Here is a 19992-nt window from a genome sequence, read left to right on the forward strand (position 1 = left end):
CGAGATTAGAGTGGTAAGTACAGTCCATTAAATAGTAACTTTTCACAGTAGGATATTTTTTTTTGTCTATTTGTATGTTTATTTATGCCAATTTTACATAGTAAGCAAATTGATAACACTAAAAAAACATACACTGTACACAACACTTAAAAACAATGCCATGCATGAATGTTCAAAAATAAGCAATTTTAAATAATAATGATGATTTAGTGTAATGTAATTGCCTGGGTGAGGGCATTAGAACATCAGTGATAATCACTAAATCATCCGGCGTTTTTTAAAATCCGATGCAACCTTTCCCTGCCCCCGCGAAACCGCCGTATGTAATCGAAGATCAACTGTATGCAGACAAAATAGAGCAAGTATCAACCACCGCAGATGTTGCAGTTAGTTTTTAAGAGCACACGATGGTAAACTAACTGCAGGGAATGGTTAAAGAAGTTTGTACAGAAGGACTGCAAAGTAGGGCTCTGGGTGAGGGCATTGGAACATCAGTTCAGCGTAAGCTGCATGCGATGGTGATGCAGCAAGCATTTCTTGAGGAGGCAAGATTGGCCACTAATTGGGCCACATTGTTTTATTCTCGAGATGAAACGCTTCCTTCGTAAGGCCAAATTGCAGTTTAACATGTAGTAAGGGCGCTTTGCGAAATAGAAGACTTTCTTCACAATTCCCGCTAATCGCCTGACGAGGCTGGTTGTTATTATGATCACCGGCGAAACGTTTTCAGTTTCATTTATTAGGTATAACCCTGTGAGCCATGCGGCTCTTGACTCGGGTGCAACCGCAACAAAACAAAAACATGAACAAGAAACACCTGAAAGTGACTACACGCAACAACAACAAAATCCTGGAAAAACAGCAAAGCCTTCCAGAAAAAACGGAAATTGTACACGTTGTAGTTGTGGGTTTTACTCTCTAACACACAACCGGTGAGAGTTGAACTAGTATACTACACTGTACACTACATTATACACTACACTATAATTGTAAACGTTTGAGTGGGTTTTACTCTCCAACACACAATTAGTATACTACATTATTCACTACACTATATACTACACTATAATTGTAAATATTGTAGTTATGGATTTTACTCTGCCAACACACAACTGGTTAGTGCTGAACTAGTAACTAATTGGCACATTCTGTTGACGTGATAAACCCTTTTTAATTGGCTGTGTCGAGTGGTGGCGCGATTAACGGCACATTTATATTTACACGCTCTAACCCAAAAACAACTTTATTTAAGCCTAACTGCAATAACATTGGCTGCACTGATTGTGTGTCTGTGTGTGTGTATGGAGCGGGAGTGTAGCTGTTGGTGTGTTGCGTGAGTTCGATTCCTGCTCATGGCCACTAACACCAGTGAAGATTATCTAAACCGGTCCTGGACTTCCCCTAGTTGGACTCAGCCTCAAATGAGTACCTGATGAAGTGGTGTGTAGTGGTAAACATCGCTACTAGGGAGACAAAGGTGGCCGGGCATGGAACTGGCCACCCACCCCTTCGTGTGCCATGGTGCCGGCATTCATAGACGCTGCTACTAGATACGAACAGCACTTGCCCCAACAGTCTGTTAAGGCTACACGGGGGATTTTTGTCTTTGTTTGTGTGTGCGTATGTGTGTGATCTGTTACAGGTGGATCCTTGGTAGAGATCCCCCTGTACCCTGAGACGATCACCATTGCTCCTGATCCTAGACTCACCATACATTACTTCTTGGAGAGGTGCCCATCTTGCTTACATTTTTTGTTCGTATTATTTTTTTCTTACCCCAATTACATCCCAATTGTTACTATCCGGACAATTGCAACCCTTCATGTGTTAGAGAACTGCCCTTTAAGATGTCGGATATCACAGAGCTAGCTCTGAAATCCCTTTACGTTACCTCTGGTTTCGGTAGCAGAGGCCACCACTTTCCAGCTCAATCTGCCATATGCTGTCAATGTTTCTGTCATTTGACGGTCAAATTGATATTTACATGCCAGTTGGATGTTTTATAAAAAAAAATGCCGTTAATTCGTTTAATCCAACGTGACCTTTTTTTGTGTGTTGCAATCATCGGTGACCGTCCACTCACCACACTTGACAGTTGCAGGGTGGGTAAGATGGGTGTCCCATTCACAGCTGAATCTCAAAACGCGCCAACGGTTCTCAGCGTTAATGTTATTTATCGAGAGGCGTAGTAGTAGTGCTGCTGTTTTTTAATACGTCGTTTAACGTGAACAAAAAAAGACTACTTTGAATAAGCCAACCAATAATGGATATCCATTGGTCTTCACATCCGATTGGCTCACAAGTGACGACATCACATATATTCCCCTCTATTTAATACCAAAACAGGAGGATTTCTCCACAACTCTGGCTATCGCCTAATGAGGCTGATTGTGATTTCCGGTGAAACGTGACACGGTTACTCGATTTGTGATTGTTGTGGGTTGGCTCTCCAACACACAACCGGTTAGTGCTGAACTAGTTCATCACGTTTTGTTTAAGTGACCAAACCTTGACTGATTGGCTGTGTCGGGTGGTGGTGGTTTTAACGACACATTTATATTTACGTGATCTAACCAACCTCTATTATGGGAAAGACGTTGTGACTCACCACAGAGAACCGTAGCAACACGTCCGCCGCCACTCTACAATAGCCGGCGCCAAAACGGTGCCACACGCCCTTCCCACATGGCCTTGTGGGTGGGAGTCTTAGTACCAATAAAGTGATCTTATTTTAGTTTTTGTTTCAGTTTCCTTTTGTTGGCCTACACACGCTACGTCATCAGAACGGAATCGGAAAGGAAAAAAATATGACGTACGCGTTCATCATCGGACCGGAATCGGAAGGAAAAAACTGATGACGCACACGCATTACATCATCGGAACGGAATCGAAAGGAAAAACTGATGACGTACACGCGTTACGTCATCAGAACAGAATCGGAAGGAAAAACTGACGTACACGCATTACGTCATCAGAACGGAATTAGAAGGAAAAGCTGATGACGTACACGCGTTAGGTCATCAGGATGGAATCGGAAGGAAAAACTGATGACGTCCACGCGTTACGTCATCGGAATGGAATTGGAAGGAAAAACTGATGACGTACATGCATTACATCATCGGAACGGAATCGGAAAGAAAAGCTGACGTACACGTGGAACGTCATCAGAACGGAATTGGAAGGAAAAACTGACGTATGCATACGTACATCGTCAGAACGGGAAAAGGTTATTCAGGTGACTGAAACCTGAATTTGAAACCGGGATCTCTGCAGTGCCGGCTCAACGCCACCAGGCGACTTCTTCATCTGCATGACTTTCTAAAGATTTAACAATTCTTGACATTCGAAAAAATACTTCAGCCACAAGGGTTAGTCCACGATTCAACCAATTGTCCATTTTGTGGGGTATGCTAACCAGCTAGTAACTGCGAGCGAATAAAACAAAAATATTCAACGGACGCTCGGCACGCGCTACGTCATTTGTTCATGCTCGTCAGTTACTCTTGGAAACCCGCATTGTTTACTATTGGTGAGTTTAGAAAGGTCGTTTACATCATTCTAGGTTACTGTACGGATTTAAATGTTATCGTAGTTAAATTATATTGGCAGATTCATACGTGATTATTTACCAAAAACGATGTAATTTCACGCATTTATAAATCACCTCATCACGTTACAACCTGGGACATCGCCACGTACCCCAAGTTGAGAACCACTGCTCAAGATGGTTCAGAGTTATCTAACCCATTTGTATACACTGGCAGAGCTGATGGTGTGAACGCACTGTGTATTCTCGGTTGGAAAGCGTTCAGAATTGCGAGCCAACGCGACGCTGGGGGCGACTGATGCCCTTCTGCTTCCTTGATCCGTCGTGTACCCCCGGTTGAGAACCACTGGGCTCGTGGATGGAGCGCCGGTGGATTGTTACATCGCAGGATCGAGTCGGTGGTGGCTTGGAGACTCTTTCATCCAACCCAGTGGTGGACGGATCACGACTAACGATATTTTCCTCCTTTCCTATTTTACGATTTCATTTTTTTATTGCACGTTGTCTCTTTGTAGATTTGTGAATTCAGATGACCCATTTACTGATGCGGTGGAACCATCGGTGCCATTCACGTTGGGCGTGGCAGTCCGCAACAAGGGCTACGGTGTGGCCAGGAATCTGGAGATCACCTCGGGACAGCCGGAAATTGTTTCCAACAAGAAGGGCCTCCTGGTTAAGTTCCAGATCATCGGTGCAACCCTGGGCTCCGGGCCCATGTCCAGCTCCCTGCAGGTGCTATTCGGGGACCTACAGCCGTTCGAGACCAAGGTGGCGCGCTGGTGGATGACCAGCAGCCTCTTGGGAGAGTTCAAGAATTACAGCGCCACCTTCCAGAACAAGAACCCGCTGGGAGACCCGCGGCTCTCGGTTCTGGACGAGCTGAAGATCCACAAGCTGATCCGGAACGTGCGCATCCCAGGTACATGGGATGTGCGCCTCCAATTGGCGCATGGTTGGCTATGTACGGCGTGAACGAAGTTCAACGCACGTGCATACATAGACTCACATAGTAACACACCCACTCACATAATCAATCACCCACTCACATACATAGTCACTCACCCACACAATCATCCATCCTACGATTAGCGCGGTTGGCTATGTACGGTGCGAACGAAGTTCAATGTATGTACATACATAGACTCACATGGTCATTCACCCACTTACATAGTCACTCACCCGCACACTCACCCATCCCCCGATTAGCACGGTTGGCTATATATTGCGTGAACAAAGTTCAATGTACGTACATACATAAACGTGAGGCTCAAATTACAACGGTGGTCTTCCAATCTGTGTGCCGCTCAGTCATTACCTCGCCACCTCCGTCCACCAAACGGATTTTGGCAGGTGACTTGAGGAGGAGGCATTTTATGCTCACTCTGTTGCTCTGTCTCCTTGAACTCAATCCACGCTTTCGCTCACTCTCTTTTCGCCCACCTTCACTGGAACAAACTTCCTCCTCCACATTAAAGTCACCTTCACTCCACTTCGTTTCCGCTCCGCACTCAAAACTCACTTATTTACCTTGGCTCTCACCCCACAACACCCTCAATCTCCCCCTCATAAACGCCACCATTACTTTTCCTTCTGCATATTCTCATTATACTGCTTTCACTCATGAATCCTCATTCATTAAAACCATTCATCATCATATACTGCCATCAATTTCGCTTTCACCAAATCCACGCATCACAGATTTGCCATCCATTGCTTCCTCTCATCCATTTCATTCACCTCATTTCCACCATCGCATCCGTGTGTACCATTGTTAATTCTGTGTAAAGCGCCCTGCATAAGGCGCTATATAAATTACTTTAAGATAAGATGACGAGCATGCTCGGGTGGACAGATTTTGGATGGTTAAAACATTAATTTCACCTGAGCAGAGTGTCTCATTGTGTGGAGTGGTGACAGTTTGCGCACAGCTGTGAGAACACAATGAGGATTCAAACACTTCAAGGGTTCGAGCAGTATATATGTCAACTCTCAAATATGTTCTGCTGAAAATCTGACCTCGGGAAGCTACAGTGTTGCCTTTCTCGTAACCAGACAGCTCTCCATTCTGCACCCAATCTGCCAAATTCATTGGCTAGATGTTAACTATCTTCGCCTGGTATACAGGAGGTCGTGGGTTCGATTCCGACCCTGACGATGCCTGCTGCATATTTGAGTTTGTGTGATCTCTCTCCCCGTGGCCACGTGGATATTCAGAAGCGACATGGCCACAAATGTTAGCTCAACGAAGTGGCTTACCGTCATGTGGAAATTCATAGCAGCTAAATAATCTAATACAGTAGTGCCTTGGTTAACAGTGACATCGGGTTCACGGTTTTTCGGGTTCACGGTTTTTCAGAGTAACGTTTCGCTACCTAGAGGACCCCCATGGTTTCGACTTAACATTACAAATTTTGTAGTAACGGTAACGTGTTTACGTTGTGCAAGCGGGTGCAAATGTTGGCCAATCCGAGCGCTCATAGGTGGGGTTGAGCCACGCCTTCAGCTCATAATCGACGCCCACTTATGAGCGTTTACACCTCGACTGGTTTTGTTTACGTTATTACGTATTCTGTTTTGGCAGTGGAAAAACAGCTCTCTCGTGCAAACTCGGTGATTTGTACTCATGTTTTTCTATGTATTCATTAGTGAATTATGTTTCTATGAATATTAATCCTTTAATATGTTCTGGTAATGTATATTTATTCATATTTTCTGGTCAAAAACGTCAACTTGCGATCGTCTTGGAATGGACTAATGCTGACAAACACCATAAAGATATTTTATCAGGGGACCGGAGAGAAGCGTTTTATCAGTACCGTGCACAAAACCCACGATTGATTTCATTTACGTGCACAGACAGAAAAATGGGTATTTGCTTTGGCCTCTACTGGTACAAGGGACTCTCTCTCTCCTAATGTCGTATTTAACAAAAAAAATATAACCCTGAAAGTCAGGTCGATATAAGGGATCCTGAACCAATGAGATGAAACTAACATGATGCCACATCCACGCTTTTCTTGCCAGGAGTGGTGGTCACATCGCATCGGGTGGTCACATTACCGCAGTGGTTCTCAGAGTGTGGTTGTAAACCGCTACTCCAGATCAGTGGATCTCTGAGTGTGGCTGTGAACCGCTACTCTACCGCAGTGGTTCTCAGAGTGTGGTTGTAAACCGCTACTTTAGATCATTGGATCTCAGAGTGGTTGTCGACCACTACTCTAGATCATTGGATCTCAGAGTGTGGTTGTAAACCGCTACTTTAGATTAGTGGATCTCAGTGTGGTTGTGGACCACTACTCTAGATCATTGGATCTCAGAGTGTGGTTATGGACCACTACTCTCGATCAGTGGTTCCTAGAGTGTGGTTTGTGACCCGCTACTCTAACGCAGTGGTTCCTCGGGTGCAGACCCCGGTCGACCAGTGGTCTCCAATGGTCCTCCAGGTGGATCGCCGGTGGCTGTGATGCAAATCCACAGTTGATCCTCACAATATTGACATAATTTTTTCTACCTTTTGTTTCGGACATTCATATTTAACTTGTATTTGTGTACGTAGCCAACTATACTAATCGGAGTTGTGGGGGAAGGACAACAACACTAAACACAAAACAATTGTAATGAAAAAATTAAATTAGGTAAACTACCCTGATTAAACTACCCTAACCCTAAGATCTAAATGCCCCCCCCCCCACCAAAAAAAAACATAACTGCTTTTAAAACAGAAAATTATGTTCCAGTAATATGAATAATTTTCCATAATAGAGGTGTTTTGGGTTAGATCCCGTAATTATGAATGTGTCGTTAAACCCGCCACCACTCGACACAGCCAATCAGTAAAGGGTTTGTGACGTAAACAAAACGTGGCCAATTCGTTACTAGCTGAGCACTAGCCGGTTGTGTGTTGGAGAGTAAACCCACGGCAACATTTACAATTTTAGTACCCCTGTGACGTTTTGCCGGTAATTACAACCAGCATCATCAGGCGACAGCCAGAGTTGTGGAGAAATCCTCCTCTTGTTTCAGTCGTAAATGTGATGTCGTCACTTGTGAGCCAATCAGGTGCGAAGACCATATTAATTAGTTTCAATCATTTTGTGTTTGTGGTATTTGGAGAGAGAAGTTGAATGCGTTTTTGCCACCAGGGGTGGAGGTTCTGGGTTGGCTGGCCCGCATGAGCGTTCAGCATCAGTTTAGTGATCCGCGGGCCAAACAAGTTTGAGAAATGGCGGTGCCTTAGCGTGAGGACAAGTTGCATCAGTACATCATGGAGATTAGATGACATTCCCAAAAGGGTTTGAAAATATCCAAATTCAGAATTTTTTTAATTCCTCAACTCATCCCTAACCAGCACGAGTAAGAGTTTGAAACGAGAGCAGCGTTATGCACCCACTCATAAGATAATACAATTTTGACCTCTTTATTTTGTGCTGGGTACGTAGTTATTGTAATCCATATGAAAGTCGTCGTACATTTACCCACGTCATATTTACCGGTAAGAATGTTGTTGTTGTTTACACTTTTAATGAAAAGTTGTGGGTGCATACATTTTTAACCCATAGGATACAGCACATTACCTTTAGGGCAGTGTTGTTGACGAATTTTGAGCAATACGCCAACATGAGATTTATGTAAATCATTACTATTGTTTTCCACAAGATCGTGGTGCTGATGATGTATTCCTCTCTCGTTTCTGTCAGATGTGGAGGACGATGGCCTTCTGGACTTTCTTGTCGATGCCCAGTTTGATTCCAGAGGCCTTCCAGACAGATTGTACAACAGCAAGGACCTGAGTTACACAGAAACGTCTATCGGGAACGTCATAGACGTGAGACAGACACGCACGGTGGGCATTACCACGGATATTTTTCTGACCACCTATTCTAACGAATCTGGCTGGGTTTACATGCGATACGACACCCAGTTAGAAAAAAATGTCCAGGCAACGGTGATCAGTTTCACACACGGAGCTCGTGTCCTTCCGAAGGAAAATGCCTGGGTAACATCCTACATAGGCTCATCCGACACACAGCTTGGACATTTGGTGTTCAATTTCTCCCAGCCAGGGAGCGCAGACTTCCACGTACAGATTTGTCTCATCCAAAGCTGTGATCCCCCAGGCTCGACCACAGCCAGAACAAATCAGGTGATTAGCAGCTCGTCGGTCAACACAACAATCTCCACATACAGCAGCACCACAGCTCCACTTAAGGGGATTTTCACAAACGTGAACATTAACCCTCCAAAGCCAGATAGTACCAATAATACGACATTGCCCACACAGACAAATGCAATCCCATCAAATGTGACATCTGCCACACCTATGAATTCACCAATGCCAAATAGTACCAATAATACTACTTCATCCACACAGACCAATGCAGTCCCATCAAATGTAACAACTACCACACCTATGATTTCACCAATGTCAAATAGTACCAGTAATACGACATCAGCCACACAGACCAATGCAATCCCATCTAATGTGACATCTGCCACACCTATTAATTCACCAATGTCAAATAGTACCAGTAATACGACATCGTCCACACAGACCAATGCAATCCCATCAAATGTGACATCTGCCACACCTATAAATTCACCAATGTCAAATAGAACCAATAATATTACTTCAACCACACAGACCAATGCAATCCCATCAAATGTAACAACTGCCACACCTATGAATTCACCAATGTCAAATAGTACCAGTAATACGACATCATCCACACAGACCAATAAAATCCCATCAAATGTGACATCTGCCACACCTATGAATTCACCAATGCCAAATAGTACCAGTAATACGACATCAGTAACACAGACCAATGTAATCCCATCAAATGTAACAACCGCCACACCTATGAATTCGCCAATGTCAAATAGTACCAGTAATACGACATCGTCCACACAGACCAATAAAATCCCATCAAATGTGACATCTGCCACACCTATAAATTCACCAATGTCAAATAGAACCAATAATATTACTTCATCCACACAGACCAATGCAATCCCATCAAATGTAACAACTGCCACACCTATGAATTCGCCAATGTCAAATAGTACCAGTAATACGACATCGTCCACACGGACCAATGCAACATCCACAATGACTCCTACTACGAAGACGGTGAAACCCGATGGTGCTAGCTATACCGCAGCATCCACATCGACCAATCGTTCAACGCTGACATCTACCACAACAACAACAACCGCCACCACAACTAGCACCAGGAGCGCGGTAACGTCGTCCCAATTGCACAGCGATATTCCATCAAAGCAAGCCTCGACAACGGCTCAGACGGAGAAACCTTCTAACACGAGCAGCGCAGCGGGCAGCACTGCAACGCACTCAACGCCTGCCACCACCAACGAAAGCCAAGGAGCGAGCGCGCCCACAGGAAATGGCCGGAAGCGTTTGCCAGACGTCGCTGCCGTTATTGTCGCGCTACTTTTCTCGGCGGTAGTGGCCCATCATTTCAGCTGAGGTGACCGTGTTTCCCCCCAGATCCCGTTGCATTAAAAGACCGAACAACAAGATGTCGGTACATGTATCGGTGTTTGAGATGACGCCTTGGCTTTTCACGTCTTCCATACCGAGAAGCCATCATCATTAAGTGTTTATTCTTAAAGCAGGAAATAACCCACCAAAGGCAATGCGTTTAGCGTGAAGGGTTCAGTGTTTTGGAGAAATTAAACGTATATCGCAACTAGAAACAATTTTATAAAATATTTTCCCCCAATTTTATAGAAGCGGGATAACACGGAACTACTTCTGAGAGCCCCTTAAAGTCACCTGAGGTCCCATACGGTAGGGGAGCAGCACCGTCCCATCCACTGTGTCATCGACAGGAATGTTCGTCGCAGGACTGCTACTTTCTTTTGTAAATACATTCCTGCGGAGGGAGCTGGTAGGAACGTTGGGTTGCTCGGTCAATGGCCAGGGTCAACGGCCAGGGCGTGGTGTATTTTGCAAATATGGCCGACTGTAAGGGCACCACGGGGTGACCAGCTTCTCCCCACCCAGCCCCACCTTCCCCACCCAGCTGCACCTTCCCCACCCAGCCCCACCTTCCCCACCCAGCTGCACCTTCCCCACCCAGCCCCTCCCCACCCTCCCCTCTCTGGATGCACGACGGACGGACATGCACAATAATCCCCTGTGGGTTGGTGTAACCAGGAGGTTCCTACCAGTAAAACCGATACTTGCCTTGTTTTTGTACTGTTTGCCTTTTGGCGTTCTCTGGTTTAACACTGATGGTGAGGCCAATCAGTTTCAAAGACATTGTATTATTAGAGCATGTTTTTTTCCATATTTTGCCACAAGTATGTGTGGTTAATGCAGACTTGATGCCTTGCAAAAGCTGCATCTATTTGGTGTTTGAACATCTTAACACAACTCCTGTTTTATTGATAGGGTACAAACCTCTTCTTACTGGTCATTAATCTTGTACCTCTTCATATCTCTGTGAGCCACACTTGTCTTGGAAGGGACACTCCAAGAGCCTTCAGAGGCCAACAGTGAAAGGGACCTGAACCAATGAGATGCTTAAGTGTGCAAAGAACGAATGTAATCATCTGTCGTAGTTAAATGTGTGATCACTAATTATTATCAATGTACTGTAGTACCATTTTATATAGTTGGTATGTGGCTGAACATTTAAGGGAACATAATCACGCGTTGTAACTTTTTATTTCACATCTACGGGAGTTTGGATGTCGAAATCCTTAAATTTATAGAGGAACGCTTAATCATACGTGCGTACTTGGGGTGTGTTTGCATGTTTTTGTTTATTCTGAAAACAAAACCATCCGAAAAGTGGAATCGTGAGTTTTATGTAATTTTGAAAAATGTTTTTGGAATGATTCAGAGACAGTGACGTCATTAGTGATTATGGTGACGTCACTTTTCCCAACCTCGCCCCCCCCCCCAGAAAATGTCACGGGATATTGAGTGACGTAATGTGTTTAACACGCAGACATAATGTACACAATCGGAACTTTCATTAAAAAAAGGTCCAAAATGCTTCTTAAAAATACCAAAAACTGCACTTTTTATCCAAAATTCATCACTCGTGCGTATTCAATGATTAAAAATATATCTTCATTTATGTCTAAAGTGGGTTATACTTTTACTAAGTCTAACAATAGTGACTGCATTATGAATATTAAAATATTACTCATTGGAATTGCTTTTTCGTCACGTGATTTAATAGTGTGGACACGTACATTTTGCCAATTCAACTTCGCAAATTATTGTGTAATAAACGACTTCCACGACGATTCTTGAAATGGTGCTTCTTTGTTACTCTAGTACTGCACAGCTCTGCTCCTTCCCTCTACCGGTAAATTCCCCTCTCTCAATGCCGTGGACGAGGCGTCTCTCTCCGACAGTTCGACCCACTCACGAGGTTTGCTCCGCTCTCCCGGTCTCGCCGGTGGCTGGCGGCGTGCCAGGGAGAAGAACCCCTGGCTTCCCACACCGACCACGAGTCCCTCCCCTGCTCCTGCTAATATTCTCCCCGGTGGAGCTAAGCTCCGCCTCTAGCCACGCCCCCTCGTGGAACCTTCCCCATGGTTCCAGAAGCATATCTGTCAACTCCACCCGTCACCTTTGGTCCAGATATTATCCCCTCTTCGGATTGGATGCCGATGACACAAGAGTGCCTGTACCCAATTACCCTCTGGCACTCACTGGATGGCGCTCTCTCATTACAATTGTAAAGCAATGCGCTGTCTAACTGTCTCATGCGATTAATAACCTGTAATCAAATACAGCCTGTGGTCCTGCAACGTGGTGGTATTTGCGTTCCTGAAGAACACCGCGTAATGTTAAAATTGCGTTATAATAAAAATGAAAGGGAGGGTAAAGCACAGTCCACGATAACGTGTGACATGATGCGTACACAGGCTGAACAAAGACCGAGGCTGCGCGTGTGTAGCGTCTGGAAGCATCCAGCATTATCCCACTGTCTTGTGCGGTGACACTACGCCGAGGCAGCTGTACGACCACTTATTCCTACTCACGCTGCGACATAGTTTCGTTCACTCGATTCACGTTATGAAAATACACAGCATTATAGGAAAACAGGGAAGTTAAAAGTGTGTTTTTCGGAAAAATGGAAGGAACTAGAAAGAGAGGAAGACCTCACAGAGGAATGGCTTGACGATGACATGAGAGATTGGTACCAGAAAGATGTGGCACTACTTGAGCATATAGCGTGTTAACATTGAACTATCTAAATACACGGGTAAGGATAAAAAAATAACATTTTCAAAAGTGGTTGTATCGAGCATTCATTTTTGCTTCAGGATGTTTTGAAGCAAGACTACGCGTGGACAAATGTGCATAGAGATCATCCGCATGAAGTAGACATGAATAAACGGAAAATAAAACATGGAGAGTCCTGGATTAAAATCCTCAACCTTCAGCTTCACGGCGCAGGAGATTATCTCCATAGAGCCACTCGGTGGTGGCGGTTGGTCTTATACTCGACCTGGCGGCACTTATATACAGTTGTAATAAAAGACTCGGACACTTCTCTCTGACTCCGTGTCCTTTATTTGGGTTCTTGTCTTTTCCCTCACGGCACTCTCTTAGAGACCCTCTGCTTGCAGCCCCAGGCTGCTGTCACTATTGTAGCCTCCTTCCTCTCCTTGCAGACTCGCTGCTAACTCCGTGTGCAGACCCCCGCTGCCAACTCCGTGTGCAGACCCCCGCTGCCACCTGCAGCCTCCTCGCTGCTCCTGCTGCTCCGGGGTCGGTCACCGTTGGCCGACGGTGCCGAACCTCGTTCCCCGTGTATGTGGCGATCTCGCCACTCTCCCACTCCCGCCCTACGTGGCCTCACTCGTTCCTAGTCTCCAATCACTCCCCCTCCTCTTCCGGTTTCTCTCCCTATAGACCTGACCCCTCTCCCCCACGTGACGTAACTCCTCCCCTCATGACGTCACATCCGGAAGGTCGTTTATGCCCGCATTAAACCACCCTCCCCCGTAGAGAAAATCCAGCCGACCTCGGCTGAACAACAACTTAACAAGTAATGCGAGTGTAAAAGACCAATACGTTAAAGGACACGAAGCATACAACAACAATATAAACAAGAACACAACACAAAGTTAACGAAATGTGAGGGATTTCGAGCGAGTGCGGGTAGCCGGGCCGTCCCGGACGGTCGGCGGCCCCCCCGCCGAGCGGGAACGTGGCAGGGTTTTAAGGGCGACAGGATCAAGTTCGTCCGTCGCCATTGGAGGCCTGCCACCGTCCCGGTCCCGTTCAGAGGCGTCCCGTAATCGCGTCCGTGGCGGGGTAGGAAGGGCTGCAGGTCCCGGAGATTCCGCAGCCCTGGTCGGCACCCCGCGAGCGGAGCATCCTCCCTCCTGCGGCGTCACGGACGGCTTGTCTGTAAGGGGTACGACAGGTGCTCTTGCAAGGTCAGCAGGCACAGGCAAGGGCGAGTCGGCAGCAACAGACCCCGGCAAGGCAACCTCAGGAGATGACGCATCAGGTCGCGGGGCAACGTATGGCTTCAACCGAGATGTGTGTACGAACCAACGCCGCGATCCAACCCGAACACGCGCCGACTGTGGGTTGGGAACCTCGATGAGGCGGACCGGCCCTTGCCATGGTTTATGTAATTTAGGAGAGGTACCTGGCCGCACCTGTGGGCAATGAAGCCAGGCCAGGTCCCCCGTTTTCCAGGGGCACTCCCCCTTTGAACGTCGAGCACACCGCTCGTTCCGGGCCTGGGCTTTGGCCGTAGCCATGCGGGCTCCTTCCCTCGCCTCAGTGACACGGCGAACGTTGTCCTGAATATAATCAGGAAGAGGTTTAGCAGGTCCCCTCGCTCCGGTTCCCAACTGCTCATTGATTGGCAGCACGTTTTCACGGCCGTACATAAGAAAGAACGGCGAATATCCAGTAGCCGCGTGCGGCGTCATGCGATACGCCGAAAGCACCCCAGGGATATGCAAATCCCAATCTGATTGTTTTTCACTGACCGTGTGACACAGCATGGCGGACAGGGTCCGATTTAACCGTTCCACCATACCATCCGTTTGTGGGTGGTAGGGGGATGTCCGTATCTTCTTAGTTCCGAGAGCCGCACACACTTCCCCAAGTAATTTCGAAGAGAAATTTCGGCCTTGATCCGTGAGAAGCCTCTCCGGCGCCCCCTTGTCCATAACGTACCCAAATAAAAAAAGCGTCTGTAATGGACGCCGCTGACTGGTCGGGCAAGGGCCACGCCATCGGCCAGCGGGAGAGGTACTCCACCCCCACTAGCAAATACTTATTTCCCCTAGCGGATGGCGGAAAGGGTCCTAAAATATCTAACGCCACCAATTCATTAACTCGAGATACCTGAATAGATTGTATCGGCGGCACATATGGATGTTTAGGTGGCTTCCGGCGGGCACAATCGGGACACGCGCGAACGTGACCGACGACATCTGTCGTCATGCCGTGCCAATAGTAATCTCGCTGCAGCGTCAATAGGGTCTTCTGCACCCCCAGATGTAAAAGTGTGTCACAATGCAGAGTCCTAATCAATTCGTACCGCAATGATGCCGGTACAACAAGACGCCAGCGTTCCTGTATCCCTTCCCTCCACATCAGCAACCCATCTCGGAGAGCGGTTTCCGGCACACCCCCCGCACCGAGTCCCCTACTTGCCTTCCCCGGTCGCTTACGTAACGTTACCAAGGAATCGTCCAACATTTGCTCCCGAATCCACACAGACCTCGGGAGACGCAAAATCCCATCAGCCGGTCCCCCATCAACTGGTCCCGGCTTAAGCGGAGCTCCAGGCACTTCAACTGCCAGCGCGACAGGCTGAGGGGGGTGCTGAATCGGTCCACACCTATGCGTCCCCGACGCACACACGCATGGGGATCGCTGCGGCAACCTGGAAAGCGCGTCCGCATTAGCGTGACGCACACCCTTCCGATGGTGAATTTGGAAGGAAAATTCTTGCAGCGTGTCCAGCCACCTTGCCAATTGGCCAGATGGTTGGTCTATCTTAAGAGCATACTGCAAGGCCGCATAGTCCGTGCGGACAATAAACGACCGACCGTACAGATACGGTCGAAATTGGCGGAGAAAAAAAACAATAGCCAAAAGTTCCCTGCGAGTGACGCAGTAGCGGGTTTCCGCGGGAGACAAAACCCGACTACCATACGCCACCACGCGTTCAACCCCACCTTTTGACTGAGACAACACCGCCCCAATGCCAGTGTCACTCGCATCCGTATCCAGAATGAAGGGATGTTCAAAATCCGGATAATCCAACGTCGGTGCCGTAGCCAATAGATCGCGCAGGCTTCGAAACGCCGCCTCCTCCGGCGGTCCCCAAGCAAATTTGTGTCCTTTCCCCGTAAGGAGATGCAAAGGCCTCGCGATCGTAGCAAAATTTGGAACAAACCTCCGATAATAAGAGGCGAACCCCAAAAACCGACGCACATCACCCACCGTGGCCGGGGTTGGCCAATCACGGACACACGCTGTTTTCTCCGGATCTGTGGCCACCCCGTCCGCACTAACAATGTGCCCCAAGTATCGAACGGAGTGTTGCAGTAGGTGACATTTTTTTGGCTTGAATTTCAAATTAGCAGAACGCATCCTGGTGAATACAGCCTCCAACCGCAGTAAATGCTCATAAAATGTGCGGCTGAAGACGATAATATCGTCTAAATATATCAGACATGTCTCCCACTGCAACCCCGTTAATACCAACTCCATCAACCTCTGAAAAGTGGCAGGGGCCGCATTCAACCCCATCGGAAGACAGTTAAATTGGAATAACCCCTGCGGCGTACGGAAAGCAGTCTTTTCTCATGAGGGCTCGTCAAGGGGGAGCTGCCAGAAGCCCGAAGAGAGATCAAGCGTTGAAAAGAACTTCGCCCCCGACAAGGCGTCGAGAGAATCGTCCATACGCGGCAGGGGGTACGCATCTGCTACCGACACTTTATTCAACTTACGAAAATCTACACAAAATCGCAATTTGCCATCCTTCTTTTTAACCAACACAACAGGCGCGCCTCATGGGCTGTTAGACGGAGATATTATGTCCGCATTCAACATGTCGTCCACTGCCCCTCGAACATGCTCTCGCTCAGCCGGACTCATCCGACGCGAGTTTAAGCGAATAGGGGCAGCGTCCCCTGTGTCGATATGATGATAAAGCAGTGAGGTGCGTCCCAAGTCCAAATCGTCGGAGCTAAACACATCCGAATAACTCGATAATAATTTACGAATCGCACAACGTTGTTCGCCGGAAAGGGCCGAATTCTCCCCACACAATTCAGCGATCCAGCGATCATCCACCGCTCCATCGTGTGAAACACCCCCAACCAGCCCCCCGCTGGACAGATCACTCTGAGCCGTAAACGCCGTAGTGGCATGTGCCACAACGGTACCAGCCGGCACACACACGCTTTCGGTACTCGCGTTAAGCACCTGCAAAAACGGCCGCTGATCTGGCCGGACAATAGTTTGCGCCCCCACCAGCGCCGATCCGCCCGTAATAGCGGCGGACGGCGACAGCAAAACCCCAAAAGCTCCCTGCCGACCAGGCACCGGCTTCCGATATCGTAAGGGAATGAGCATCTGTGAGCCAGGTGGAATATCAACAGAAACTTCCGACAACGCCTGCACCTGGGCGACAGGAGCAGGTCGCCCCCAGGCGGACGGTAAAAATGCCATTTTACGGCCCCCCGGTAATTCAATGCAGTTTTCATTGATTCGAATTAGAATGGGCATTTTGGCCAGAAAATCAGTACCCAACAGGCAAGGAACCGCAAGGGACCTCGAAATTAACACAATTCCCGAAGCCGACACTCCCCCGATAGATATGTTAGCGTCCACCTGGCCCACGATGCCCATGCTACCCCCGTTCGCAGCGACGCAGGAAGCGTAAGCCGGCCTCACGGCCCCTGGTGGGATGTTCAAAAGGTGGAATATTACGTCCGAAATGATGGTCGCGGACGCACCGGAATCCACCAAAATACGTACGTCCACCCCTTGGATCGACCCGGGTACAGTGGACGAACCGGTAGCGGCCGCGACAACCCGCCGAGCCAACTTGCGCCACTGCGTTACCGAGCGACAAGGCGCAGATAATGGCCTCCCGTTATTAACAACATCCGCCTCGCAAGACAACGGCGATGAGTGAGGTGTCAAGCCTTGCCGGGTGTCTGGTGCGCACCGAGTTGCCTGTGCTGTAGAATCTTTCTTGGGAGCGTCCGCTGTCGAGGCCTCCTGCTGGGGCGGACCCGGAACGCGGGCCCAGCAGTCCCTGGCATAATGGCCCCGACGCCCGCAGCGGAAGCACTCGATGTCGTTGCGGCGCGCAGCGGGCACCCCGTCCCGACGCGGCCGTATCGGCGGCGCAGCCCGCGGCCCCGGCCCACCCCGGGCCGGCCACGGAGCGGAGGCAGCTGACAGCTCCTGCTGGCTGCTCCCATCCGGCACGTACACGGCCTTTTTAGGGTCCCACCCTACGGCACCCCCCTCGACGATAGGACCACCTGTCCACGCCGTAACTTGTTTCCAGCGGCGAAGGTTAAACTGGGCGTCCAGACACTTCGCCGCGGCCCGGGACGTGAGCTTCTCATGACCACACACCGGCATAGGAATGCCGAGATCCCGGGACAACTCCAACATTTTCCCCAGGATGAGAGGTTCCAGCAGGTCAGGCTCCGTCTCCGGGTAAGCGGCCATAGCTAGCTCCAACACCGCGCCCCTATACGCCACCGGTGACTCCTCGGGTGTGCGTTGTCGTTGCACAAACCGGCGATGGGCATCATCCGGCGGCTCGTACGCGTCCGCCATTTCGTCGAACACACCTCGCAGAGTCTTCTTCTTCGCGGCTTTTATAGAGCGAAAAAATCGAACGGACTCATCATCGAGAAGAGTCGGAAGAACCTCTAGTGCCTCGGCGTCCGTCCACCTCGCTGAGCGTACCGCTGCCAGAAATCTACAGGCGAACGCACTCCAATCGCCCCCGATGGAGAATTCCTTGACAGTTGTTAGGTGACGACTGCGACTCCTTGGCCTGCTCCCTCCAGCCGCTGGCTCCTCCGGTGGCAAATTCAACATGGCGTCGCAACGCGGTGTCGACAAGATGGCGGCTGACCGTCGCGGAGGTCCCAAAATGGCGGCTTCCCGCTTTTCGTCGTGCGCCACGCCCAAGATGGCGTCTTCGTGCCGCGTGGCCGATGGCGGCGACAGCGAAGACAACCCGGACTCCTGCAGACCACCAACATCTCCTTCCGACGCCGCCCTCGGCGTGACAAGCTCACACAACTGTGTAATGACGTTCTTGAGAGTTTCAAGTTGCTCCGACATCTGGCTCCATCTTGAATCCGCGTCCTTTGGAGCAGACGGGTCCGCCGACACGGCGACCTCTTGGACCCCCGGACCCGCCCTCGTCCCAGCACGGATCTCTTCCTCTGCCAGAGTCAGGCCGACTTCAGGAGGAAGATCATCGTCGTCGGAAGATGAAGCCGATGCCGGAGACGGAATATTCTTTTTTCTCAGTTGTTTCGCCATGCCGTTACACTTCTGACTCCAGTGTAATAAAAGACTCGGACGCTTCTCTCTGACTCCGTGTCCTTTATTTGGGTTCTTGTCTTTTCCCTCACGGCATTCTCTTAGAGACCCTCTGCTTGCAGCCCCAGGCTGCTGTCACTATTGTAGCCTCCTTCCTCTCCTTGCAGACTCGCTGCTAACTCCGTGTGCAGACCCCCGCTGCCAACTCCGTGTGCAGACCCCCGCTGCCAACTCCGTGTGCAGACCCCCGCTGCCACCTGCAGCCTCCTCGCTGCTCCTGCTGCTCCGGGGTCGGTCACCGTTGGCCGATGGTGCCGAACCTCGTTCCCCGTGTATGTGGCGATCTCGCCACTCTCCCACTCCCGCCCTACGTGGCCTCACTCGTTCCTAGTCTCCAATCACTCCCCCTCCTCTTCCGGTTTCTCTCCCTATAGACCTGACCCCTCTCCCCCACGTGACGTAACTCCTCCCCTCATGACGTCACATCCGGAAGGTCGTTTACGCCTGCATTACACAGTGATACCTCGGTTCACGAACGCTTTGGTTCACGAACAACTCGGTTCACGACCAGAAAATTTCATAAAAATATGCTTCGGTTCACGAACTCCGCTTCGGTTCACGAACAGGAGCCGCGCCCATTTTTATGCTAATTCCAGGCTGTCACATGGTCGTGACTTCCTGTAGGAAGATCGCGGAGAGAAGCAGAGACACAGAAAGAAGTACTGTACTGTACTGTGAGTACTGTGAAGACACTTTCAGTGACTTTTTGATTTTTGGTGTGCTTTTTAGCACATACAGTACTGTACTACTGTACTGTACAATACTGTACTTACTGTATTGTACAGTTCACCCGTTTGAGTGCTTACTGTACTGGACTCCCAATATGGCTCCCAAG

The 19992-nt window shown here is 48.8% G+C and overlaps 1 protein-coding gene across 4 annotated transcripts in view; it reads left to right on the forward strand.

The window, feature by feature from the left end:
• The window catches only part of LOC133359824 (uncharacterized), a 184744-nt gene extending 173268 nt beyond the window's left edge, over nt 1–11476 (forward strand). For 3 of the 4 annotated variants that reach the window (XM_061578362.1, XM_061578363.1, XM_061578364.1), the window contains exons 54-56: nt 1643–1730; nt 4063–4466; nt 8245–11476. In XM_061578362.1, coding sequence (XP_061434346.1) covers nt 1643–1730; nt 4063–4466; nt 8245–10034 — 2282 coding nt within the window. In that variant the 3' untranslated portion in view covers nt 10035–11476. Of the gene's footprint in view, nt 1–1642; nt 1731–2747; nt 3530–4062; nt 4467–8244 lie in introns of those variants that run through there. The other variant, XM_061578365.1, reaches the window with a different exon arrangement.
• The last annotated feature ends 8516 nt before the right edge of the window (nt 11477–19992 follow it).

This window comes from Lethenteron reissneri, chromosome 66 (assembly GCF_015708825.2).
Source record: "Lethenteron reissneri isolate LAM-NWPU_2019-01 chromosome 66, ASM1570882v1, whole genome shotgun sequence".
NCBI classification, from domain to species: domain Eukaryota; kingdom Metazoa; phylum Chordata; class Hyperoartia; order Petromyzontiformes; family Petromyzontidae; genus Lethenteron; species Lethenteron reissneri.